The 20,360-nt window shown below is 41.2% G+C and overlaps 3 protein-coding genes across 3 annotated transcripts; all 3 read left to right on the plus strand.

Moving 5' to 3' along the window:
* The first annotated feature begins 789 nt into the window (after positions 1 to 789).
* LOC139627802 (arylamine N-acetyltransferase, pineal gland isozyme NAT-10-like) lies at positions 790 to 2,869 on the plus strand. Its single transcript, XM_071488918.1, has 2 exons — positions 790 to 953; positions 1,357 to 2,869. The coding sequence occupies exons 1-2, from the start codon at positions 947 to 949 to the stop codon at positions 2,232 to 2,234; spliced, it is 885 nt and encodes a 294-aa protein (XP_071345019.1). The 5' UTR covers positions 790 to 946; the 3' UTR covers positions 2,235 to 2,869.
* Positions 2,870 to 3,216: 347 nt separating this feature from the next.
* Positions 3,217 to 7,076, plus strand: cnep1r1 (CTD nuclear envelope phosphatase 1 regulatory subunit 1). The gene is made up of 6 exons (XM_071489475.1): positions 3,217 to 3,350; positions 3,919 to 3,990; positions 4,310 to 4,383; positions 6,251 to 6,360; positions 6,568 to 6,622; positions 6,702 to 7,076. The coding sequence occupies exons 1-6, from the start codon at positions 3,326 to 3,328 to the stop codon at positions 6,741 to 6,743; spliced, it is 378 nt and encodes a 125-aa protein (XP_071345576.1). The 5' UTR covers positions 3,217 to 3,325; the 3' UTR covers positions 6,744 to 7,076.
* A 125-nt stretch (positions 7,077 to 7,201) lies between these two features.
* Positions 7,202 to 19,628, plus strand: heatr3 (HEAT repeat containing 3). The gene is made up of 15 exons (XM_071489471.1): positions 7,202 to 7,502; positions 9,138 to 9,310; positions 11,234 to 11,321; positions 11,741 to 11,841; positions 12,137 to 12,246; positions 13,106 to 13,246; positions 13,453 to 13,745; positions 15,639 to 15,729; positions 15,925 to 16,079; positions 16,365 to 16,447; positions 16,592 to 16,728; positions 17,021 to 17,109; positions 17,730 to 17,873; positions 17,949 to 18,125; positions 18,346 to 19,628. Exons 1-15 carry the CDS (start codon positions 7,335 to 7,337, stop codon positions 18,457 to 18,459), a joined length of 2,064 nt encoding a protein of 687 aa, XP_071345572.1. The 5' UTR covers positions 7,202 to 7,334; the 3' UTR covers positions 18,460 to 19,628.
* Positions 19,629 to 20,360: the final 732 nt, after the last annotated feature.

Consider the following 20,360-nt stretch of genomic DNA (forward strand, 5'->3'; position numbering starts at 1 on the left):
AATAAGGCTGCAGCTGCAAATCCCTTCAGTGTATTGAACTGAAGACAGCTGTATTCTGTTGGTTATGTGTTCAACTTTTCATTACTAACACGAGTAATGTGTTATTTCTTCTTTCAAAATGTATGTAGTCTCATTTGAAAGGTATAGCTTAAGGTTATCTAAAGGCCACATGCATAATAACTAACAAATATTCATTACCCTTCTTTGTTTTATGCAAAGGCCCAACACAGTCAGTCAAGACGTGCTGTAAATTGGATACTTCAGTCAGTACACTCACACGTAGTAGCCTACACTGTGTACGTAGTATACTCACCAGTGCAATGTGTGAATTTCGACAGGGTAGTGATGTCCCACATCAAACACTGCTGTTGTGCACTCACTGGAAATGACATTTGCGACACGTCGCCAAACTGCCGGCTGTTCTGCTCTCTTGACTTGAAAATGAACTTTTTACTTTCCTGTGTGTGCCCCTGACATGGAGTTTAGACACATTTTCCTTGGTTTGAAAAGAGGTTGATGGTCCCTGGTCCCTCCCCTTCTGTTATGTAGCATTTTGAGTGAACCATCCGGGTACTTGTAGTGCACTGCATGTGGCCGTACTTGTCAATGTGATCCACTCAAAACAGCAGGGGTGAGTGCGGAAGTGTGCGAGTTGAGACACAGTAATGGACAAGGGTTCCTCTGTTACTGTGTAATGGTGTCTGTTCCCTTTAAACTGTGTCCCATAGTGAAGCAGCTGTGGAGCAACACCTCAAACACTGATTACCCAGGCAAATCATCAACTAGCCCAAACATAGCTTTTCTGGCTATATAAGCGCAGCCCTTTAAGGCTTGGAGACTCTCTAGGAAGATATAGCTGAGTTGCAGTTTCTTTGTGGGGAAGCTTTGGCTCCCTAGAACTACTCTGTCCTCAGAATACATGATTTTGATTGCTGGCACCATCTAAATGAAAGGTAAAGTTGAACACACTTTCCTCATATTTTCTGTTGCGAAATTCTTTAAGTCTCAAACTTCATATATGTAGAGTTTCTGACATCTGAGTATGACTATTTTTATATTATTTAATACAAGCATTAAGGCGTACTTATTAATTTGCATTGAGTGCACTGAAAAATCAGCTTTGTGAACGATTTGATCTGTTGATTGATGAGTGGTGAGTTATTTGATTTGTTCTGATTTGAAGAGTAACTTCAGGAGTTCTACGATCCTTGGTTAATCATTAAATCTCTCTCAATTATGTGGGAGGCAAAGTCTCCTTCAGCTTTGAGACTATTGAGATGAGTTTGCAAAACTGAGTACAACTGTGTTAAAGGTGGACAAGTGCTATAAAACCATCACATCTCCTACATTTTACAGGCAAGATGAATTTGGAGGAGTACTTGAAAAGAATTGGTTTCCATGGCTCATATGAAAAACTGGATCTTGCAACACTGAAGCTGATCCACGAACAACACGTCATGTCAATTCCATTTGAAAACCTCAGCATTCACTGCGGTGAGAGGATCATCATGGACCTCCAGGTCATTTTCAATAAGATAGTGAGGAGCAGTCGTGGGGGTTGGTGCCTTGAGAACAACTTTCTGTTTGGTTGGGTGCTGAGGGAAATGGGCTACAACACTACAACCTTGGGCTCCAGGGTGTTTAACAGTACCCTCAATGACTTCAGCCCTCTTGAATCTCATCTCATCAACAAGGTTGTCATTGATGGAAAGGCTTACATAACAGATGTAAGCTTTGGAGTATCTTCCCAAGTGAGAGAGCCCCTGGAGCTCATATCTGGAAAGGATCAACCTCAGGCAGCGGGGGTCTTTCGTCTCATCGACACGGGGGACGTCTGGGTGCTGGAGAAGACCGGTAGAAAGCCAGAGGTTGTCAATCCAGAGTTTGCCAATTCAAGCCTGATAAACAGGAAGGAAACAAAGAAGATCTACTGCTTCACCTTGGTGCCTCGTGAGGCAGATCACTTCTTTGAGACAAACCACACACTTCAGACAGATCCTAGTTCACTGTTCACCAATAAATCCATCATCTCTTTGCAAACAGCCACAGGCTTCAGAGCCCTGATTGGCTGGACCTACAGTGAGGTCACCTACAAACCTGAGGAAGGTGTTGATGTCTTAGACATGAGGGACATACCAGATGACGAGGTAGAGCAAATTCTGAGGGAAAAGTTCAACATAAAGTTGCAGAAGAAACCGAAGATTGAAAATAAAAAAGCCTGCTACACAATCTGAAAAAGCAACACATGTCTTGTTTTAAATTATTCTGGAAGATATCACAACTGTTAATTTCAAGTTGAAGAATTGTCAATCTAAAAAATGAATAGTGCTTTGAATGTTTTGTACAATATTAAAGATGCCATTTTATAATGACTGAAAGGAGTACAAATAAACAGGACTTAAATATGTTATGCTATTTCATTCACTTCCACGTTGAGTGTGCCTGAGTATGTGTCAACAATATAAAAGCCAGGATGAAGTTTGCAGGAAAGTAAAGAAAGGGATTCTGAAATGAAATGTTATGGACAGATGGGACCAACGGTAATCGGCAAACTAGAGTGATGAAAACCTACAATGGGATGAAGAAAATGTAACCGATCACACAGGATATTGTTAGCTCTGACTGATTGAGCTTGTCTAGATGCTCTGGTAAGTCACCATGAGACAGGGTCAAGTGTTAAATCAACTCTCATGAATCCTTGCCCAATTACAATTGTACAATTGCTTTCCAATTTCCAAGTATCATTAAAAATGTCATACATATGTTTTTACCTAAACAGATAAAATGATCAATACTGTGTCCTACTGTGTGAATACAGCCACATCCACAACTTAGCCGAATGTCTAACAAACTGAACTCTCAAACTCCATGTAAAGTGGGTTTAAACTTTTATTCATTAATAAGAATATTTGAACTGTATATTTGTAGTTTTTTTTTGCAATTATTATATAATTATTACCCTCTTCCCTCTGAAATATCTTGGGTTGTAAGGCTATTTTTCATTTGTTTGCATATATTTTGTTATTTGTTATAAATTATGTGTCTGTTTGTAGTGTTATGTGCCACAAAAAGAGGTGAGGTCAGGGAACTCATGTGAATTCAGCTCTCTTTGGACTGGCACCTTAAACACAGCGCCATCCAGCCTCTCGGATCCGGTCTAGGCTTGTCAATGGGCCAGAGGGCGGGGGGCGGGATTTGGTGCCTCCCTTTGTTGGTTTACATCCAATCACAGCAGCGCACAGCCAATGCTGATTGGTTTGTTCCGCCTGTCAGTCAGTGGAAAGGAAGCGGTGGCACAGCCAACAGCAGGCTGCTGGGAGCAGACATGAATTCCCTGGAACAGGCCGAAGGTAACCAACATCGAGAACAACTTAAATTATCTTCTTTTTAAATGTCCCCCGGTTTGATTTAGCTTCGTGGCTGTAACCGCCGAAAGGATTCAAAACAAGCGTCTTAAAAAGCGATGACAAAGTTAGGCACAACGTTGGAGGTGGCTAGTCTCATGTCGACACTTAGCATGTTTGCTAGCTTAACTGACAGTTAGCTTCCAGTCCTTCGTTTGTGTAGTTTTTAGAAAGCACATATTTGCATTACTTATTAAGTTTGTTAGTTTCTATTGTCCGAGCTAAGTTTTGCCAGCAGTCAATGTGACATAAACAGTCTTTAAGTGAAACGTTAGCAAACGTTTTGTATATGTACCAGTCGTATTCAGGACTTCAGTAACCGCTTAGATACAAGCTGACACATACTGAGCTTCAGAGCTGAGATTAACATTAACCTAGTAATGTAAATACTCGGTGTAAGTCACATGAGGAGAGATAGAACTGGACAGAACTGAAAAGAGAAAGCTGATATGTTACACAGCCACGTTAGTAGGTCCAGATACACTGTGCCTTCATGTGCCTGTTTATGTTTCAGACCTGAAGGCGTTTGAGAGAAGACTGACAGAGTATGTCTCCTGTTTGCAACCAGCAACAGGCAGGTGGAGAAGTAAGTAACTGTTCGTGGTGATTGTCATAACCATGGCAGACAAGGTGTGGTGGCTCACATGTTATATTTATTCGCCATAATATTTCAATATTGTATGTATTTCTGCTCACCTCAACCATACATTTGATGACTATCAAACAAAAGCTTCACAAGAGGCTTTAACTCCCTACATATACAGTAAATGCAGCAGTTGTCGCAGATATAATTGCAGCTTAAAGACGTATCACCTGTTATCACCAGTGTTGAGCCTGAAATGTTCTGATGTGGTGAAACACATTTCATGTTTTTGCACTGGGTCCCATCCCCTGTCTCTTTTCAGTGATTCTGATAGTGGTGTCTGTTTGTACGGCTACTGGGGCTTGGAACTGGTTAATAGACCCCGACACGCAGAAGGTATGTATTAGTACACTTACATTCACATTCACTTTTTTGACAAACAGCTTTTATTCAAAGCAACCTACAAATGAGGGACATCACATGAGCTTCAGTGCAGAAGGAGACCTTGTACTACATCTATTCAATAAGTGCAAAGAGATCAGAGGCCTGTATTATGATGCACGATTTGAGGTAATCAGGGTTTTATTTCAGTCCTGCAACAGTGGTTCACCTCTTTCTGGGGTAAATCACCATGGTAACTTATGCTGAACTTCTAACCTGCTCTGGGGCAGGTTAACTTCAGATGATAAGATCAAAACTTGTCAACAGCCCAACTACTGACCAATCAGATACCTGGAAAAATGGAATCATCATTTCTACAGGAAACCCATTGGAACAAAAGAGTTTACAATTAAGTGATAAATAATAATGAGCAGTAGATATTAATATAAATCGGTTGGTTCTTTTTGCTGCTTGAGTCTTTTCATGTGTCCTCTCTGGTTTAAAAATAGAGCTTCTAACAAACAAAGGAGAGTTCATCACACTGAATAACTATAACTAACTGTCTAAAATAACTAACTCTCATAGCTTCATTTTAACTGGACACAGATACTTTAATCCAACAGGATTCCTGACAGTGATGATGCCTTTACTTTCTTCTTCATCACTGCAGCTCAGAATAACATGAGGAGACTCTGTGATCAGAACTGGAAATAAAAACTAAACCTCTGATGTCTTTGATTACAACAGGGATCCACACACTGTTAAATATTTACATGATTATACATGAACATTTCAGTTAGGCTGACCTCATCAGACACACCTCAGTAAGAAACGTAATAATTCATGCACTTATCCTTATTCTGATTTTAACAATTGGAAATTATGTCTAGTGTTAATTTTTTATCACGTTTGGATGTTACAAAGTTACTGACAGGTATCACAGTTCTTTCTCATATCATGTTAAGTACTCTATTCGTGGTTCTGACGATGTTGCTTATAAGTAAAAACTCTGCCTCTTTCAGATGTACATGCTTGTAGCTGGATCGGTAAACCCACGGTTACCTGAACTAGTTGATAACCAGCTTCATAGTACAGGTTATCCAGGACAGTCAGTGCTGGGTTAAGTCAAACCAGATAATGAAACAATATCCTGGGTATGTTGAACTTGCTATGTAGTACAGGTCTCTGGTAATGAAAGCGCACAGTAAGTGCCAGTTGGGCATGTTAGGGTGTTAAGAGAGGAGGTGCTCTCAGAAGCGATGAGTTTTTGAGAAGTTATAGAAAATAGAGAGGGATGCCTTATTTGGTGGCTTGTTCCACCACTGGGGGAACTACAAACAAACCATAGTCTGGACTGTAATTGCCTTGTGTGCAGAGATGGCAATGCCAGACAACATGCCTTGGAGGAATATGGTGACCAAGAAGGAGTGTAAGCCTGTATGATTGAGTTCAAGTAGATGGTTGCAGAGCCAGAAGTCACTGTGCATTAGTGACTTGAATTTGATTCAGGTGGCCACGGGTAGCCAGTGAAGGTCGATAAGTAGTAGAGTGACATGTCCCTTTCAGTAGAAACTCCCTCACCAACAAAATATACATTATCGTCTTGTTATTGAAAATATAGCTGAGAATAGCAAACATGACAGTTGTTTTCCTAATGTCTGTGAATTACAATATTGAGACAATAAATAATCATTCTAAAGCAAACAGTTTGAGAGTTAATGTGGGTGAATTTTCAAAAAACTTTTTTGCAGTGTGATTTTATTTATTTATTTAATGCTAGATTTTTGCATGTCCTCCCCGTGTTAGAATTAGTTCCAAGCAGAAAAAATGACCCTGTAAAGGATGATTTGATTGATTTTGCTTGGTTCCTCTTGTTCTGCAGGTCTCGTTCTTTTCATCACTGTGGAACCATCCCTTCTTCACCATCAGCTGCATCACTCTAATAGCTCTCTTCTTTGCTGGTATACACAAACGAGTTGTGGCACCATCAATGTATCCTTTGTCTATTTCGCTTAATATCAAGCAGCATGTTTTGTTACATTTATGCATTAGAGATCCAACCTCAGCCATTGACCAAAAAGTGCAGTGTATGTAAGAAATGAATGTTTTGGTACTTGTTCTTGTTTTTTTTGATAAGTGATGCATTTCTGTTCACGTTTTCGGCTTACTGGTTAACATCTTTGACCTTTGCCACTTCAGTATCGCTGCCCGTTGTCGGACAGTCTTGGCAGAATACAACATGTCCTGTGATGATGTGAGTAATATTGTGAGATTTTATACAGCTTGTATTCATATAAAATTGTTAAAACTTGTCTTATTTTGTCTTCTTACAGACGGGGAAACTTATACTCAAACCACGACCGAACATCCAATAACCAACAGCTTGTGTGGGCTGTTCAGACAGTGTACCTGGTCTTTGCTGAAAGCCATTGATCGCTCAGTGACTTGCGACCTGTGGGTGGTCAGTTTTGTCATCGAGATGGAAATACATTTGGAAGACAGAAGAAATGAACTGATAGGGCCTTTTAACAGTGTTGCTGTGTTGATGTCACCATTGAAGCTGCTGATCTGCACACAGTCTTTGATATGTTTTACTCCTTCAGTGTGAGTTCAGATGTGTTTATTTCTTTTTCTGATGTTAAGCATGTATTTTAAATAAATGTTTCTATTTTTAATGTTATTTACCAAATAAATACTCCAGGTATAAAGCTGTCTTTTTTAATCTTTTCATGTAAAGCCATTGTCAGTGGTGAACGTGTAGTTTATTGCTAAAATATTTGTACGATTGCGTTTCCGTTTTCGTCGTTTTGCGACAGTCTTTCTCCTTTCTGGTAACAACAAGCGCTTTACGACAGGGAGCAATCTTCCACATGGCCTCCTCCAACCAGACGGGAGCCCGAGTGTGTGTTTGAGGTTTTGTGTCCAAGCCCGAGTGGACAAGAGGAGACAAAATAAAAACACGCTGCATGCACCGGACTCTACTGGAAACGGAAATGGGTAAAAGTAGAACCACCAAGTTTAAACGTCCGCAGTTCAACGCGGTTGGGCTGCCGGTGAGCGCTGTGAAGGAGGCGGGCGCAGGGGAAGAGGAGTACGGTGATGATAGCTGTCCAGCTGCGGAGTTACTGGAGAAGGTAGGAGCACATGTCGTGTCCTGTTTTCTCTCTGAAATGAATCTTATCACGTCTGTGTTAGAGCTCTGCGCTGTGGGGAGGCATTTAAACTCCTCAGGCACGGAGAGGGCTTCTCTGTTGGTGTAACCGTGTAGCTCTTCTTGTCGTGGTGATGAACTTTTGAATGTGTGACTTTACTCCTGACACTCCTATTGAGGCTTCTGATAACTTTACAATTTTCAGTCAAAATTAACTTGTATATGCAGCAATCATAATGCCAGATTATATTAGATTGTGCTCTCATTACTTGGGCTGGATAGATTAGACGAGGACACACTTCAGGGAGACTGAAACAGGCCAGTTTATGTACACTGAGCAAAAATATAAACACTTGTTTATGCCTCCATTTCTCATGAGATATAAAATATGTCAGATTTTTCTACACACACACACACAGAGGGATCACTTCTCTTAATGTTTGTTCACCTACGTGTATAAATCTGTGTTAGTGAGCACTTCTCTTCCAAGATGACCCATGCACCTGACAGGTGTGGCATATCAAGGTGCTGATTACACAGAATGGTTATTGCACAGGTGCCTTGGACCGTTCACAATAAAGGAAAAAAACATTTATAGGGCAGTGAACTATTAAGGATCAGAAAACGTGTCAGTATCTGGTGGGACCACCACTTGCCTCATGCAGAGCAGCACCTCAGGACGTTGACTGTGGGCCAGTGAAATGTTGTCCCACTCTGCTTCAATGGCTGTGCAGAGTTGCTGGAAATTGGCAGGAACTGGATCACACTGTTGCACACACAGATCCAGAGCATCCCAAACATACTCAGTGGCTGACGTGTCTGGTGAGTATGCAGGCGATGCAAGAACTGGGATGTTTTCAGCTTCCAGTAATTCTGTACATGTCGTTGCAACACCACGTCTGCCATTTCACTGACAGTACAGTGGTAACTGGGATTCATCTGTGAAGCGCCAGTTGCCACCAAAAATGAGTGTTTGCGCACTCAAGTCGGTTATGATGACAAATTACAGTCAGGTCAAGACCCTGGTGAGGACGATGAGCATGCAGATGAGTTAACCTGAGACAGCTTCTGGCTGAAATTCTATGGCTGTACAAACCAACTGTTCCATCAGGTGGCTGGTCTCAGACGATCTTGCAGGTGAAGAAGCCGGGTGTGGAGGTCCTGGGTTGGCATGGTAACATGTAGTCTGCAGTCGTGAGGCTGGTTGGATGTACTGCCAAATTCTCTGAAACAACATTTGAAACACCTTATGGCAGTAAGATATAGATTCATTTGACAGGGAACAGCACACTCCCTTAAAACATGCAACACTGGAGGCATTGTGCTGCACAGTCTAAAGTGGCCTTTTATTGTGATCAGCCCAAGGCACCTGTGCAATAATCATGCTGTGTAATCAGCATCTTACTACACCTGTCAGGTGGATGGATGGTCTTGGCAAAGGAAAAGTGCTCACTAACACAGATTTAAAGACATTTGTGAAGAAACTTAAGGAGAAATAAGCCCTCTGTGTAAAAAGAAGAAATCTTAGATCTTTTATTTCAGCTCATGAAAAATGGGAGTAAAAACATGTGTTTTGCTTTCATATTTTTGTTCAGTGTATTTGTGTATCTTTCCGCAGCTGCAGAGTCCGAGTGCAGACGTGCGAGAGTTTGCATGTGCCAGCATTTCCCGGGTGGTGCAGCAGAGCCAGACCATCCCTGGTTTCCTTCAGAGGGATGCTGTGAGGCGCCTGGGGCCCATGGTGCTGGACAGCAGCCTGGCTGTCAGGGAGACGGCCACAGGAGCACTCAGGTGAGGCAGTAGTGAAAGGGCGTGGAGTGGACACGCACCAACACTAACAAGTCCAGGTCAGTTTAGACAGATCTGCACCTAGTTTCCAAGGGCAAAAAAATGGAGCTCACAACAAGTTTGAGGCAGCTATACACGGCTGCTGGTTGGGGCTTAATTCTTCACAAACACAGAAGAGCAGGAGACAAGTCATCTCAGAGAAAAAGAGAACAGACAAATGAAATGATCATCATCAATTAATCTACCATGTATTTTCTCAGCCAATTGTGTGGTCTACAGAATGTCAGCAAGTAGTTAAGTGACCTCCTCACATTTGTCTGACCAACAGTCCAAAACCCAAACATATTCAGTTTGGAGTTAAATCAACCAGAAAAAACGCAGAAAATGTGAGAAAGTGGAGAAGCTGGAACCAGAGGACTTTTGCTCAAAAAATTATGTGAACGAGTAGTTGATTATAAAGAATAGTTGCTGACTTAGTTTGTGGCGATCGGAGTGCAGTGACCTCTGTAAATACATGAACCCTCTGACAGAACCCTTCAAAGTGATGAGGAGGTTCTTGAATAGATTTTTTCAAATGCAGACGTTTGACATGTCAATGCAGGAAAAGTATAGATGTGATTTGTAACATCAGTAACAACTGCATTCAATTTAAATAAACTAGTTCTCAGGCCCTGGTGTCACGTGTACACGTCAGCTCCCTGTCATAACTTACTGTGACAAGTAACTGAGCCACTGTTAATGAAATTTGCCAAAATGTCTACTTTGAAAAAGGCCTACTGCTCCATTTACCAAATTAGAAGTGCCTCCTCAGCCCAGTCAGCATCTACAGCTGCAGGGGTGATTGAGCCCGCTGCGTGTTAACTTGCGGTGAAGGTGGGAAAAACTGCCTAAAGGTACCATGTGAGGTTTTTGCCCATCAGTAGTGTTACAGAGCCATGTGTTGCATGTGTGTCTACACATTTCTGCCGCCACTTTCACACTATTTAAAGTCTATCAGTTGCAGTAACAATCAACAAACGTAAGTGTGCAAAGAGCAACAAAGGCAAGAAAGAAGGCTGTGATCTAGCAAACATGGATGAAAACAATGCACGATTTCAATTATTTTCACAATTCAGCTTTAATAGGTGAAAAACACCTGTATAGATGGACCATGAGTGTTTAGGGCCATTTTAAAGTTTCTACAACCCATGCTCAGACAAAACTTTGTGCAACACTTCAGTAAAAAAAGACAAAATAAAAAACCCAGTAACAAATTGAAGCAAATAAATAGAAAACAAAAAGGTCATCTTAGGGCATAATATATCAATTAATTCATTTCTTTTTATGAGGGATATTTCAGTTTTATCCCAGTCAAGATTACCCTCACTGTGATATATAGCACATGGCAATGTTTGTCATGTTGCTTCTGCAGGGGGCGCCATGGCACAGGAAACGGCTTGGATTTAAGAAGAATGAGGGCTCTGTTTGGTTTTCATGATCTGATGGCTTGTGTTATTATTGTCTCACGGTTATTGTTCAGTTTTACATTTCTTTCTATTCATAATTATAATTTATGTAGAGAACAGATCTCATTTGCTTGTGCATGGGCTGTTAACTAACCGTAAACTCTCCTTGAAATACATGTCATTAGTGCCGATGACACTCGTAGCAGCTGCAACACAACAGTCATTATGTTCAGCACCATAATCCTCTACACTTGTTTTGGTACCAGAGTACATCATTAACCCCTGTCCTGACTTTTGTCCTCTGGTAAACCTTAATGCAGGCTCCATGTACTGGATATCAAAATAAGAGCACTGCTCACAGGGTATCTCCGGGCCGTCTCTCCCCTCATACACACAAACACAAACACAAACAACATCTCTGTCAGTGAATCTCCTCCGACTGACTGGTGAGTGTGCGTCTGCAACTGTTTCTCCCTGACAGGAATCTGAGTGCATGTGGAGGTCAGGAGGTGTGTGAGGACATGGTGAAGCACGACGTCATGACTCCTCTGACAGCACTGCTTAGAGAGGTGAGACTCTGCCACTGCTTTTAGCTCACTCCATCACTTCAGTTCCTCCTCATCAGCAACTGTTACAGCCGCCAACATTATCCTCAGCAATTAGGTTTCATCCCAGAACAGAGATATTAGTGATTTGTAAAAACTCAGGTTCACTTAGACCTAAACAGATGGACTCGTGGGATCAAATTCAAGCTTGCTCTTGACCTGTTGCTGGAGTTAAATATGTCCTGAGACGGAAATATACCATCACTTAATTTTTCTCATTTTGTTAGTTAAGCGTCTTGTGGATTTTTTTTTAAATCCAAAAGTTAAGTGTTTCCTGAAGAAAATTCCTGCCAGGGATGGCACGAAGCAGAGCAAAACAATCAAAGATCATTCCTGTTTCACTTCACGTTGTCATCTGCAACACAGTGTTGTTTCCTCTTCAGTGCTGTGCTGGTTTTGAGAGCGCCGTCATGCAGATGAAAGACCAGAAGAACGCATTGGAGGATGTAGCCAATGAGGCTGTGAACCTACTCTGGAATCTATGGTGAGACAGGAGGTTGTGCAAGCAGGTTCACAGCTGACAACAGGATGTTTTTAACCTCTTATTTATCACACCCTTGCTGCTCACCAGTCAAGTTAGCAGCACATGAGGCTTAGTTGGTGTCTGGCACCTATTCTTACATTCTTAAGCCTTTTATAGCTGGTCCAGAAAATCACAAGCCCACTTCTTGAATTTTAGTTTCTGCAACTGTTAGTGATATCAAACCATAATTATTGACCCAAAGATGCTGTATGTTCATTGCTTGTCTTACATCCATCTCATTATGTTGTCCTGCCAGTGAGAGCAGCAGCCAGGCGCTGTCAGTGTTCAACAAAGCTGGTCTCCTGGATCTGGTTGTCCAGTGTCTGGAGAGACACCCACACAATGTGGAACTGGCCATATCTGCTGGTAGGACTTATTACTACTCTGTTAATTGATTGTGATGATTGAGACACGCTCAGCTATGTCCAAACATAATAAGACATGTTTTTGGTGCTTAAAACATTTTAACTGCTAGCTCAACTTTAAAATTGCGTCAGCTGGCTGCGATTAAAAACTGAATATGAGTGACCCTAACATTTGAGTTAAGCCTGCTTTACACTGAAATGTTTTGTTACATCCCTACTAAAAGGGTCCCTCAGGCCACAGCAGTCTAATGCAAAGTGTAATTCTTTTGTGAAGTTGTTGCCTATGGGTAAACAACCCTTAGGCATTTTCCTGCTCATTTTCCTGACTTTAACAAAGCACTGAGACACTCAAGGAAGTTTCTGGCTCCATTCTCTCAAAACAATAGTTTGACATTTTGGGTAATACACTTGCTGTCCTGCTGAGAGTTAGATGAGAAAATTGAGACCACTCATGTCTGTATGTTATATATGACGCTAGAGCTAGCAGGCCAGCAAGAAATAGCCCAGCACATGACCCCCCATGAAAAACCAAGTTGTGTTAATTTACATCTTGACTCTAACCTATTTTTTCCAAAGATCACACTTCTAGAATATGATATTCTTTTTATTAATATTTTGGACATTACGTATGAAGTGGGAAAGCTTTTTGGTGTGATGATGATGTGTAGATGTTGCAGACAGTTCTGTAATGTCTGAGGCTGGTTGCAGAAATCAACTTGCAGTGTGTGGACTTTAACATTACAAATGCCCAAAATGAGCTTTTACTGTACAGGCAGCGTAATGAAGCCCTTAGGCCTAACCTCCAACTGATTTGGTTTCGAAAGTTTGGAAGAAAACGTTTGCTCTTTGTGTTCTCCCAGCCCACTGTTTGCACACTGTGACTGAGGATAACCCGGAGCTGCTATGTAGCATGAACACTGCTGTGCTTGGCGCCCTGGAGAACGTGCTGCTGACATCTCAGCCAGGCATGGCACACACTCTCCTCAGGACATTGGCTGCAGGTACAATTTGTCACTTGTCGTATCTTTTTTGTTATAAATTGTTTAAAACTGTAACTTGCCACAATAAACAAGTTAAAGGGGACATTAAAAATGTCCTCTGTGGACCGAAGTTGCTGTTAAATGTAAGGAACACGCACAGCAATTGATAAATAGTGTGACTGTTATCAGTGTCCCCTCCTAAGTCCTAACTCTGCTGTGTCACTCAGGGACACTGTGGAATCTGAAGGGCAGTCTGCCTGCTGCCCGTCAGGCCCAGACCCTCAACGCTGTGGCGGCCACCTTGTCACAGTGCCTGGCTCTGGACGCAGGTGCGCTCATACCTGAGCTCAGACAAGCAGAAGAGATCCGGCACAGAAACGCACCGGCTGTGACAGAGGTAGAAGACCAGGCTGCAGGTGAGCTCGCTGTGGAGGAGATGAATGAGGAGCAGGAAGCACCGGAACAGAAGAGGAATGGAAAAGTTGCGAAGGTTGATAACGACTTCTCCGACCTCCTGCCTGTAAGCTGTGTCTCACATAGTGCTTTATATGTGTTGCTGTTTGTCATTATGCATACAGAAAGCTATGTGCCCCTCTGGCCACACAAGCTGACCTTTGAACACAGTAAATCACATTTATCAGAGAGATTAAGAGCCTGTTCATTGTCAGTGACACATGATATTAGAGTACGACTGAGGAATTGGCCAGGCTGATGTACTGACTGATATTAGATACATTGGTATCTGTGTATGGCGGCTGATAAATAACAAGAAGTTTATGTATAGTTTAGAAACAATGTTATCATTACACATTTTATCTTTCAACAGTAAAATGCTCAGCATGCATGTTGTGGTCACTTCAAAAACATAAATTTAAGGTGTCCTTATCAAAAATGTGTTTAAGTAAACTTTTTAAAACTCTCAAATATCTACATCAACATTGGCCTCAAAAATCCAGTATTGTTTGAATTAACTCACTTAATTAAATTTAGTATTATCAGATTAAGACCCAGAATCGTGTATAAAGCCGTTCATGTTCAAATTTTGGTCACATGAGTGAACCGTCTCATTTAAGTTGTCCTCTTGCATGCTACAATATATTGCAGCAAATACTGTACAATGAATGATGGGTAATCTTTCTTATGACAAGATGTGCACGAAGCTGTGATCCAACCATGACACACCACTGTGGAGACTTGCTGTAGGCTGAGTCACTGCGTGAGGAAGAGTGTTTTCATTCATTCATTATCCATACCGCCTATCTTAATAGGGTGGGAGGGGCTGGAGCTAATCCCAGCTGACATTGGGCAAGGGCGGGGTACACCCTGGACAGATCACCAATCTATCACAGCGCTGACGTCACACTCACATTCACACCTACGGGCAATTTAGAGTCACCAATTAACCTAATGTGCGTAGGTTTCATTGTGTTCACTGTATTCAGCACCTAACAGTCAGACTTAACTTGATTAAAGTTACTCATATCTTTGTGACACAAAATTTCTAAGAGGCGCTACTTTTTACTGAGAATTTTTTGACTCATAAGTCTGAGTTCAGACCAATCTTGCGATTTTTGTAATTTCTCAGAAATTGTAAAAAAAAAAATCATATATATATATATATATATATATATATATATATATATATATATATATATATATATATATATATATATATAAATAAATATATAAATAAATAAATAAATAAAATAAAATACAACATATGAGTTAAAAAAGTGAGTCAGTTTTAAGTGCTGTAAATGCTAGGATGTGACAAATCGGTGTTCATGTGGAGGAGGCGACAGAGTTTTGTATTTTGGAGGCCTACATTAATGCCAGGTGAAAAGGTGGCGTATGAGTCATCCTGGACTGCGAGGCAGACTGACAGGACAGACAAACTGTCGGATTCGGGGGAGCAGATTAGGGACACCCAGCAAGGTTCAACTGGGGACCAGCTTCTGGCTTCGACCACGCTGACAGTCCCCAGATCTGACCTCGGCGAGACAGAGCTGTCCCTCTCAGCTCAGTCACAGCGAGAGCCCCAAGATTGCGGGTGACATTCGTGATGACGTTCCAACATACCCTCCAATATCAGGGGTTATACAATGGGGCTATCTCGATCTAAGCTTTGGGTTTTTTTTCAGTTTTTATATAAACACACTCAGACACTGTTGTAGCCAGTGGACTGAACAGATAAGCCCCACTGAAACCTGACTTTTCCTTCAAAGGCGTCACCCTTGCAGCAGGTTTTCTCTAGCATTATAGTTCAAAAGTGCAACTGGACATGTTTGAATACAACTGTTGGAATAAATCTCTTCACTGTGGTGCGCAGCTGAACTCAGACTGGGTGATAACTGTGCTAACAGTCATCGTTTTGGTAGGATGTTGACTCACATGGCTGCTTGTTTTTGTCCAGAGGGGCAAGGAGGAGCTGAGGGAGGCAACGGCCTTGCTGACAGCCCAGCAAACGTCCTTGGAGATCATCGTCAACATGTGCTGCTCTGACGGTGAGTGTTGTGGGCATGGACAGCAGTGCTGACCCCAGGCACTTTTCATCAACATTATTTCCTTTGACATGGCTTCCCAGTATGTGTTTGTCTATCAGAAAAGCTATTAAAACAAGAAATACATGAAATGAGTTCATCTGAGGGCCTGGAGATGCCTTCTGTTTATCATTTCTGTGTGTGTGTGCGCCTGTTAAGATCCCTCTGACGACGAGTGGGAGGAGGAGTCGAGCAGTGATGAAAGCGACATGGGTCCGGATGGTCTTTGTGACGGAGTGTCCAATCTTATGTCTCCGCTGTGTTTGTCAGCTGAGGTTCACGAGGCCTTAATCAACCACAGCATCCCTGAAAAGGCAAATACCCGCCTGCTTTATCAGTAACACCTTGCTTCGGTCAATCGTTATAAAGCAGGAGTTCATCACTGTGCCAGTTTTACTCAGTTTACATGCTCGCCTTAAATTTCATTTTAGTGTACTACTGTAATTACCAGCCTAAAATATGGTTCCCACCCATCCCCTACCTTACACTGAACACACTGAATTACTTAACTGTACAGTTTAATAGAGGTCTGTGTGCAACCACACTAAATGGTACAAAGACGGTTTGTAGTAACATCTTTTTGTTTCTTTTGATTAAAGGTCATCAAAAAGACTGAGTTCCCCAAAACAGAAGCCATGGATGTGTGCCATCAGAATCCCTCCTGGAGAGGCCTGATAAAAAAGTAATCCTCTCACTTTACTTTATTCTACTCCTGAGCTTCACTGTGTGATCCAAATTAGTTTAAAGCAGTGTCAGTGTAACCATGCTGATACACTCTTGCATTACGTGTCCCACTACTCTATAACAAAAATCATCTTTACTTTAGGATGCAGCGCGTACAGTCCCGGGCTCTGACGTGCCTCCACAGCATACTCTCCGCCATGGACGTGGAGTCTCTGGGAGGACCAGCAGCCCTGCAGGGAGCAGCGCAGCACCTGTCCACCCTGGTTTTTGGTGCAGCAGGTCTCACATTTATGTCATATTGTAATGCAGCACATACACTGTCGGTTACATTTAGTATTCATGTCTTTAGTTTTATTTTTGGTTAAAATACCCATTGATATAGGCAGAAGACTAAGTTTGATTCTAGATTTGGAAACACAACTAGGGAGAAAAGTGAAAGCCACAAATAAATCATAGTAGACAATTTAAAGTGTATAATCCCAATAAAGATCAGTTGTAGCAGTATAGAGTTGCAATATTGAAGCATCTAATACATCTGCTAAGTAAGCACCGTTTTCCTTCTTGTTTTCAGAGATACCCAAGGATGAGGAGTTCCTCGAGGCCGTCATCAGTGCCATGCGGTCTCTGTTACAGATGTTTGCCTCCAAAAATATCCCCCAGGTACAGAACTCACCACAGCTTCATTTTTTTTCCTCTGGAGATTTCAAACTTTTACATAATTGGGTATTTTTAAAGGGTTACTCCAGCGAGTAGTATTGTACTTTCATAAAGTTGGAGGTCTCACAAGAGACAGATTTTAGAGAATGATCATAATCTGTGCATTTAAGGCTGAGATATATGGACCTTTAATCCCTAATAGGGATTAATCTAAAAATGGTAGCTCCTATATAATGCATCTTAATAACAACTATTGTTGGACTTATGCTGCCTGGTAAATGTCCACATCTTTCAAACACCACAGCTCCAGTTTGTAACAGAGCCTTCACATTTAAAATGTGAAGGCTCTAAGCCCTGATGACATGATGACGACATCAAAGTTTTTCTCCTCCTGGGCCACAAAGACTCTTTTCACAGGCTTTGCAACACTCATCCTGATCAGTAAACTGAACTTCATGTGTGAAATTGGTGGAGTGCCCCTTTTCCATGTTTGTTGACAATGTTGACTGAACAGATACAGAGGTGACACAGAGACGAGGCTTTGTGTTCCTGTGAAAAACTGCACTAAACACTGTGGACCATGTTTATGCTGGACAGCTCAATATCTGTGTTGTTTTCCTCAGTGCATGACCCCCCAGCAGCTGATGAGCCTGAGCGAAGCGGCCACCCGCTGTGATGTTGTCAGTGTGAGGGTCAACGCCGTCGCCATTCTGGGCATCACTGGTAGCACATTAGCCAAAGAGAAAGGCACTGCTGAAACCCTTCAGGTAAAATTTTTCTCTTATTTTTTTCAGTCTTTTGAAATATTTGTTGCTCCTCTAAAAAAAACTCTGCTCCCACAGATGATTGGAAATGCCTTACTTCAAGTTGCCACAAGGGATGCTGACCTGGTTGTAAACGGAGAGGCACTCGATGCCTTGTTTGATGTTTTTGCGGACGGAGATGAGGCGGAGACAGCTGCTAAAAACATCCAGTTACTTCCTGCACTGAAGGCACTTCAACCTGTCTTTAAGGCAAAGGTACCGGGGATTCGTTTCATTCTAGTGAACACTGGTCTTGGTGATTCTTGTTGCACATAAAAGTTTCCAAATGGATTATTAACCAATGTCTCCCAAGGCTGCACATTCTCCCCTTTGTAACTTTGTATTTCTTATATCATAAGTTTATGAGAAGTGGATTTTTTTTCACCTTTTTAAAAAAAAAAAAAAAAAATAACAATAAGTTTTCTTCCTTTGCTAGATTCGTAAAGAGGGAAGAGGCAAGTACAGCCCACAGCAGCTGTGTGTGCTAGACAACATCAAAGTCAACCTGAGAAGATTCATTGGTTATCTTGAGAAGGTGGTGAAAAAATGAGGACTTTGAGTACTTCACATTGCGGAGAGTTGAACATGTATGGTTTGGGCGAATACTGTATGCTAGCAGGAGCATAGCATGAAACAGAATATGGTTGTGAAACCATCAAGTATTTATTATGTTGGTAGTAAACCATTTGTCAATGCTTGGTTTCAATGTTTATATTCTCTAAATAATGATTTAGTATTTTACTTAGTGATGTGAAAGTTTATTTGTTGTGAGGAAAGAAGGGTGAAATCTAATAATTACTAGTTGCAGCGTGTTGCAGTAAAGAGTGTTTTTCCCCACATTTAACACAAAAGGTTATTCAGACTTCATGTGAATATTTTCATATCCCCAGTAACATTTGAATAGAACAGGTGTGGTGAGCTGACGGCAGGTTCGACATGGGTACCTTTATTTTAACCCCATCTTTCAATGGCCGAAAACATTTTATGGGGACAAGGGGTAGGAGGCAGAGCTGTTCATGATTTTTTGTATCAGCTACTGTAGAAAAATGAGCTTCTGCTTTATGGAATCATTATCTTTTGTAAGCAATTGGCTTACCTAAGAGAAACAAGATTACTATGTCATTTCAGTTACTAAGCTGAAAGGGTTTGGTATGCTCACTGCCAAGGTAATAATGAGACTTCATTGTATTAAGACAGGCATTTTAGCCTTTAGAAATGAGCGCCTATTCTCTACCTCTGCCTCTCTGTGCATCCTCCACTTCCCATATGTTAGCATTAATTGCACACTCTGCGACTGCTGACGCTTTTCTGTCTGCAAGTCACCACACCAGCCAGCCCTCTCCTGAGAGTATTTCTCTCAGTAACATTATGAGATAACTGCCTAAAGAAAAGTAAAAAAAAAAAACCGCTTAACGCTTAAACCATCACCATAATGATCAGTCAGCATCCAGAATTGCTGCTACAACTGACTGACCTGTTCTACAGCAGGTTTGAAATAATGGAAAACCAGGTTAGTGTTATCTGTTTTGCACATGATTCATGGATTATCATGTCAACTCATCAGCCTTTCTGGTTAGGGTTTCTGATAACTTTTAAGGGGAATATCAATAAAATTGAATATAATTCATTAAAAAACTATTTCAAAGATATATTTGAGGGAGAATATGTCATCAGGCTATGGATAAATGCCTTTTTTTGAAATAAATCCTGATTTCTTAAGTGTTTGTTTTCTTTTTTATCATACGATGAAATTCTAGTCTCGTATGTCCCAGGATGTTTATGTCTCTAACCAAATGCTTTTCCGTAACAGCGTTTGATATTATCACCATAGTATTTATATCTACATAGAAAGAATTCCTTGAGTTAAAACTGTAAACTGTTTAAACAATGAACAAATACAGAACAATATACACATTAAGCAGCAACAGCTTCTTTTAACCACCCTCATACAGTGCAAAACAAAGAACACTGGTGTATATGACCTCTTTGAAGTTATTGCTGAAGCGATTAATGAATAACAAGTCACCTTGGGAAATTACGTCTTTTTATTTTTTACTATTTTACTATTATTTACTTATTATTATTTACCATTATAGTACAACAATGCACCCATGATAAAGCATTTTGTGTATATTTCGATTTTTAATACTACTTGGTATAACATGCACTCTGCATTTACATCTTGTGAGTTTTGTCTCAAATTCAAATTCTGGGATATGTGGTAGGTAGACTGTAACCCGGGGGGTTAGTACAATCAAAACTGCGAGGTTTAGAGAGTAGCGTCCGGCTGAAAAAAAACAATCGGGTTTATGTTGTTGCAGCTTACACCTTGTACATTTTACTGTGATGAGGGAATAATAAATCTGATGTTGTTATGTAACAAAAAGACAGTTGTCTGTTGCGTAAGGGCTGTTTCTCCGCCCCCTTTTCACTCCGCGCATGCGCAGTGGC

The sequence above is a fragment of the Trachinotus anak genome, unplaced genomic scaffold (genome assembly GCF_046630095.1).
Source record: "Trachinotus anak isolate AG129_WGS33_773 ecotype Australia unplaced genomic scaffold, CSIRO_AGI_Tana_v1 ptg000011l, whole genome shotgun sequence".
NCBI lineage: Eukaryota > Metazoa > Chordata > Actinopteri > Carangiformes > Carangidae > Trachinotus > Trachinotus anak.

Bases quoted from the DNA above. Each gene is read 5' to 3' on its own strand.
- cnep1r1 (XM_071489475.1), top strand. From the start codon at position 3,326: ATGAATTCCCTGGAACAGGCCGAAG. The intron at 3,991-4,309 runs GTAAGTAACTGT...GTCTCTTTTCAG, and splicing joins AGCAACAGGCAGGTGGAGAA to TGATTCTGATAGTGGTGTCT. The intron at 4,384-6,250 runs GTATGTATTAGT...CTTGTTCTGCAG, and splicing joins TAGACCCCGACACGCAGAAG to GTCTCGTTCTTTTCATCACT.
- heatr3 (XM_071489471.1), top strand. From the start codon at position 7,335: ATGCACCGGACTCTACTGGAAACGGAAATGGGTAAAAGTAGAACCACC. The intron at 12,247-13,105 runs GTAGGACTTATT...GTGTTCTCCCAG, and splicing joins GGAACTGGCCATATCTGCTG to CCCACTGTTTGCACACTGTG. The intron at 17,874-17,948 runs GTAAAATTTTTC...CTGCTCCCACAG, and splicing joins GCACTGCTGAAACCCTTCAG to ATGATTGGAAATGCCTTACT.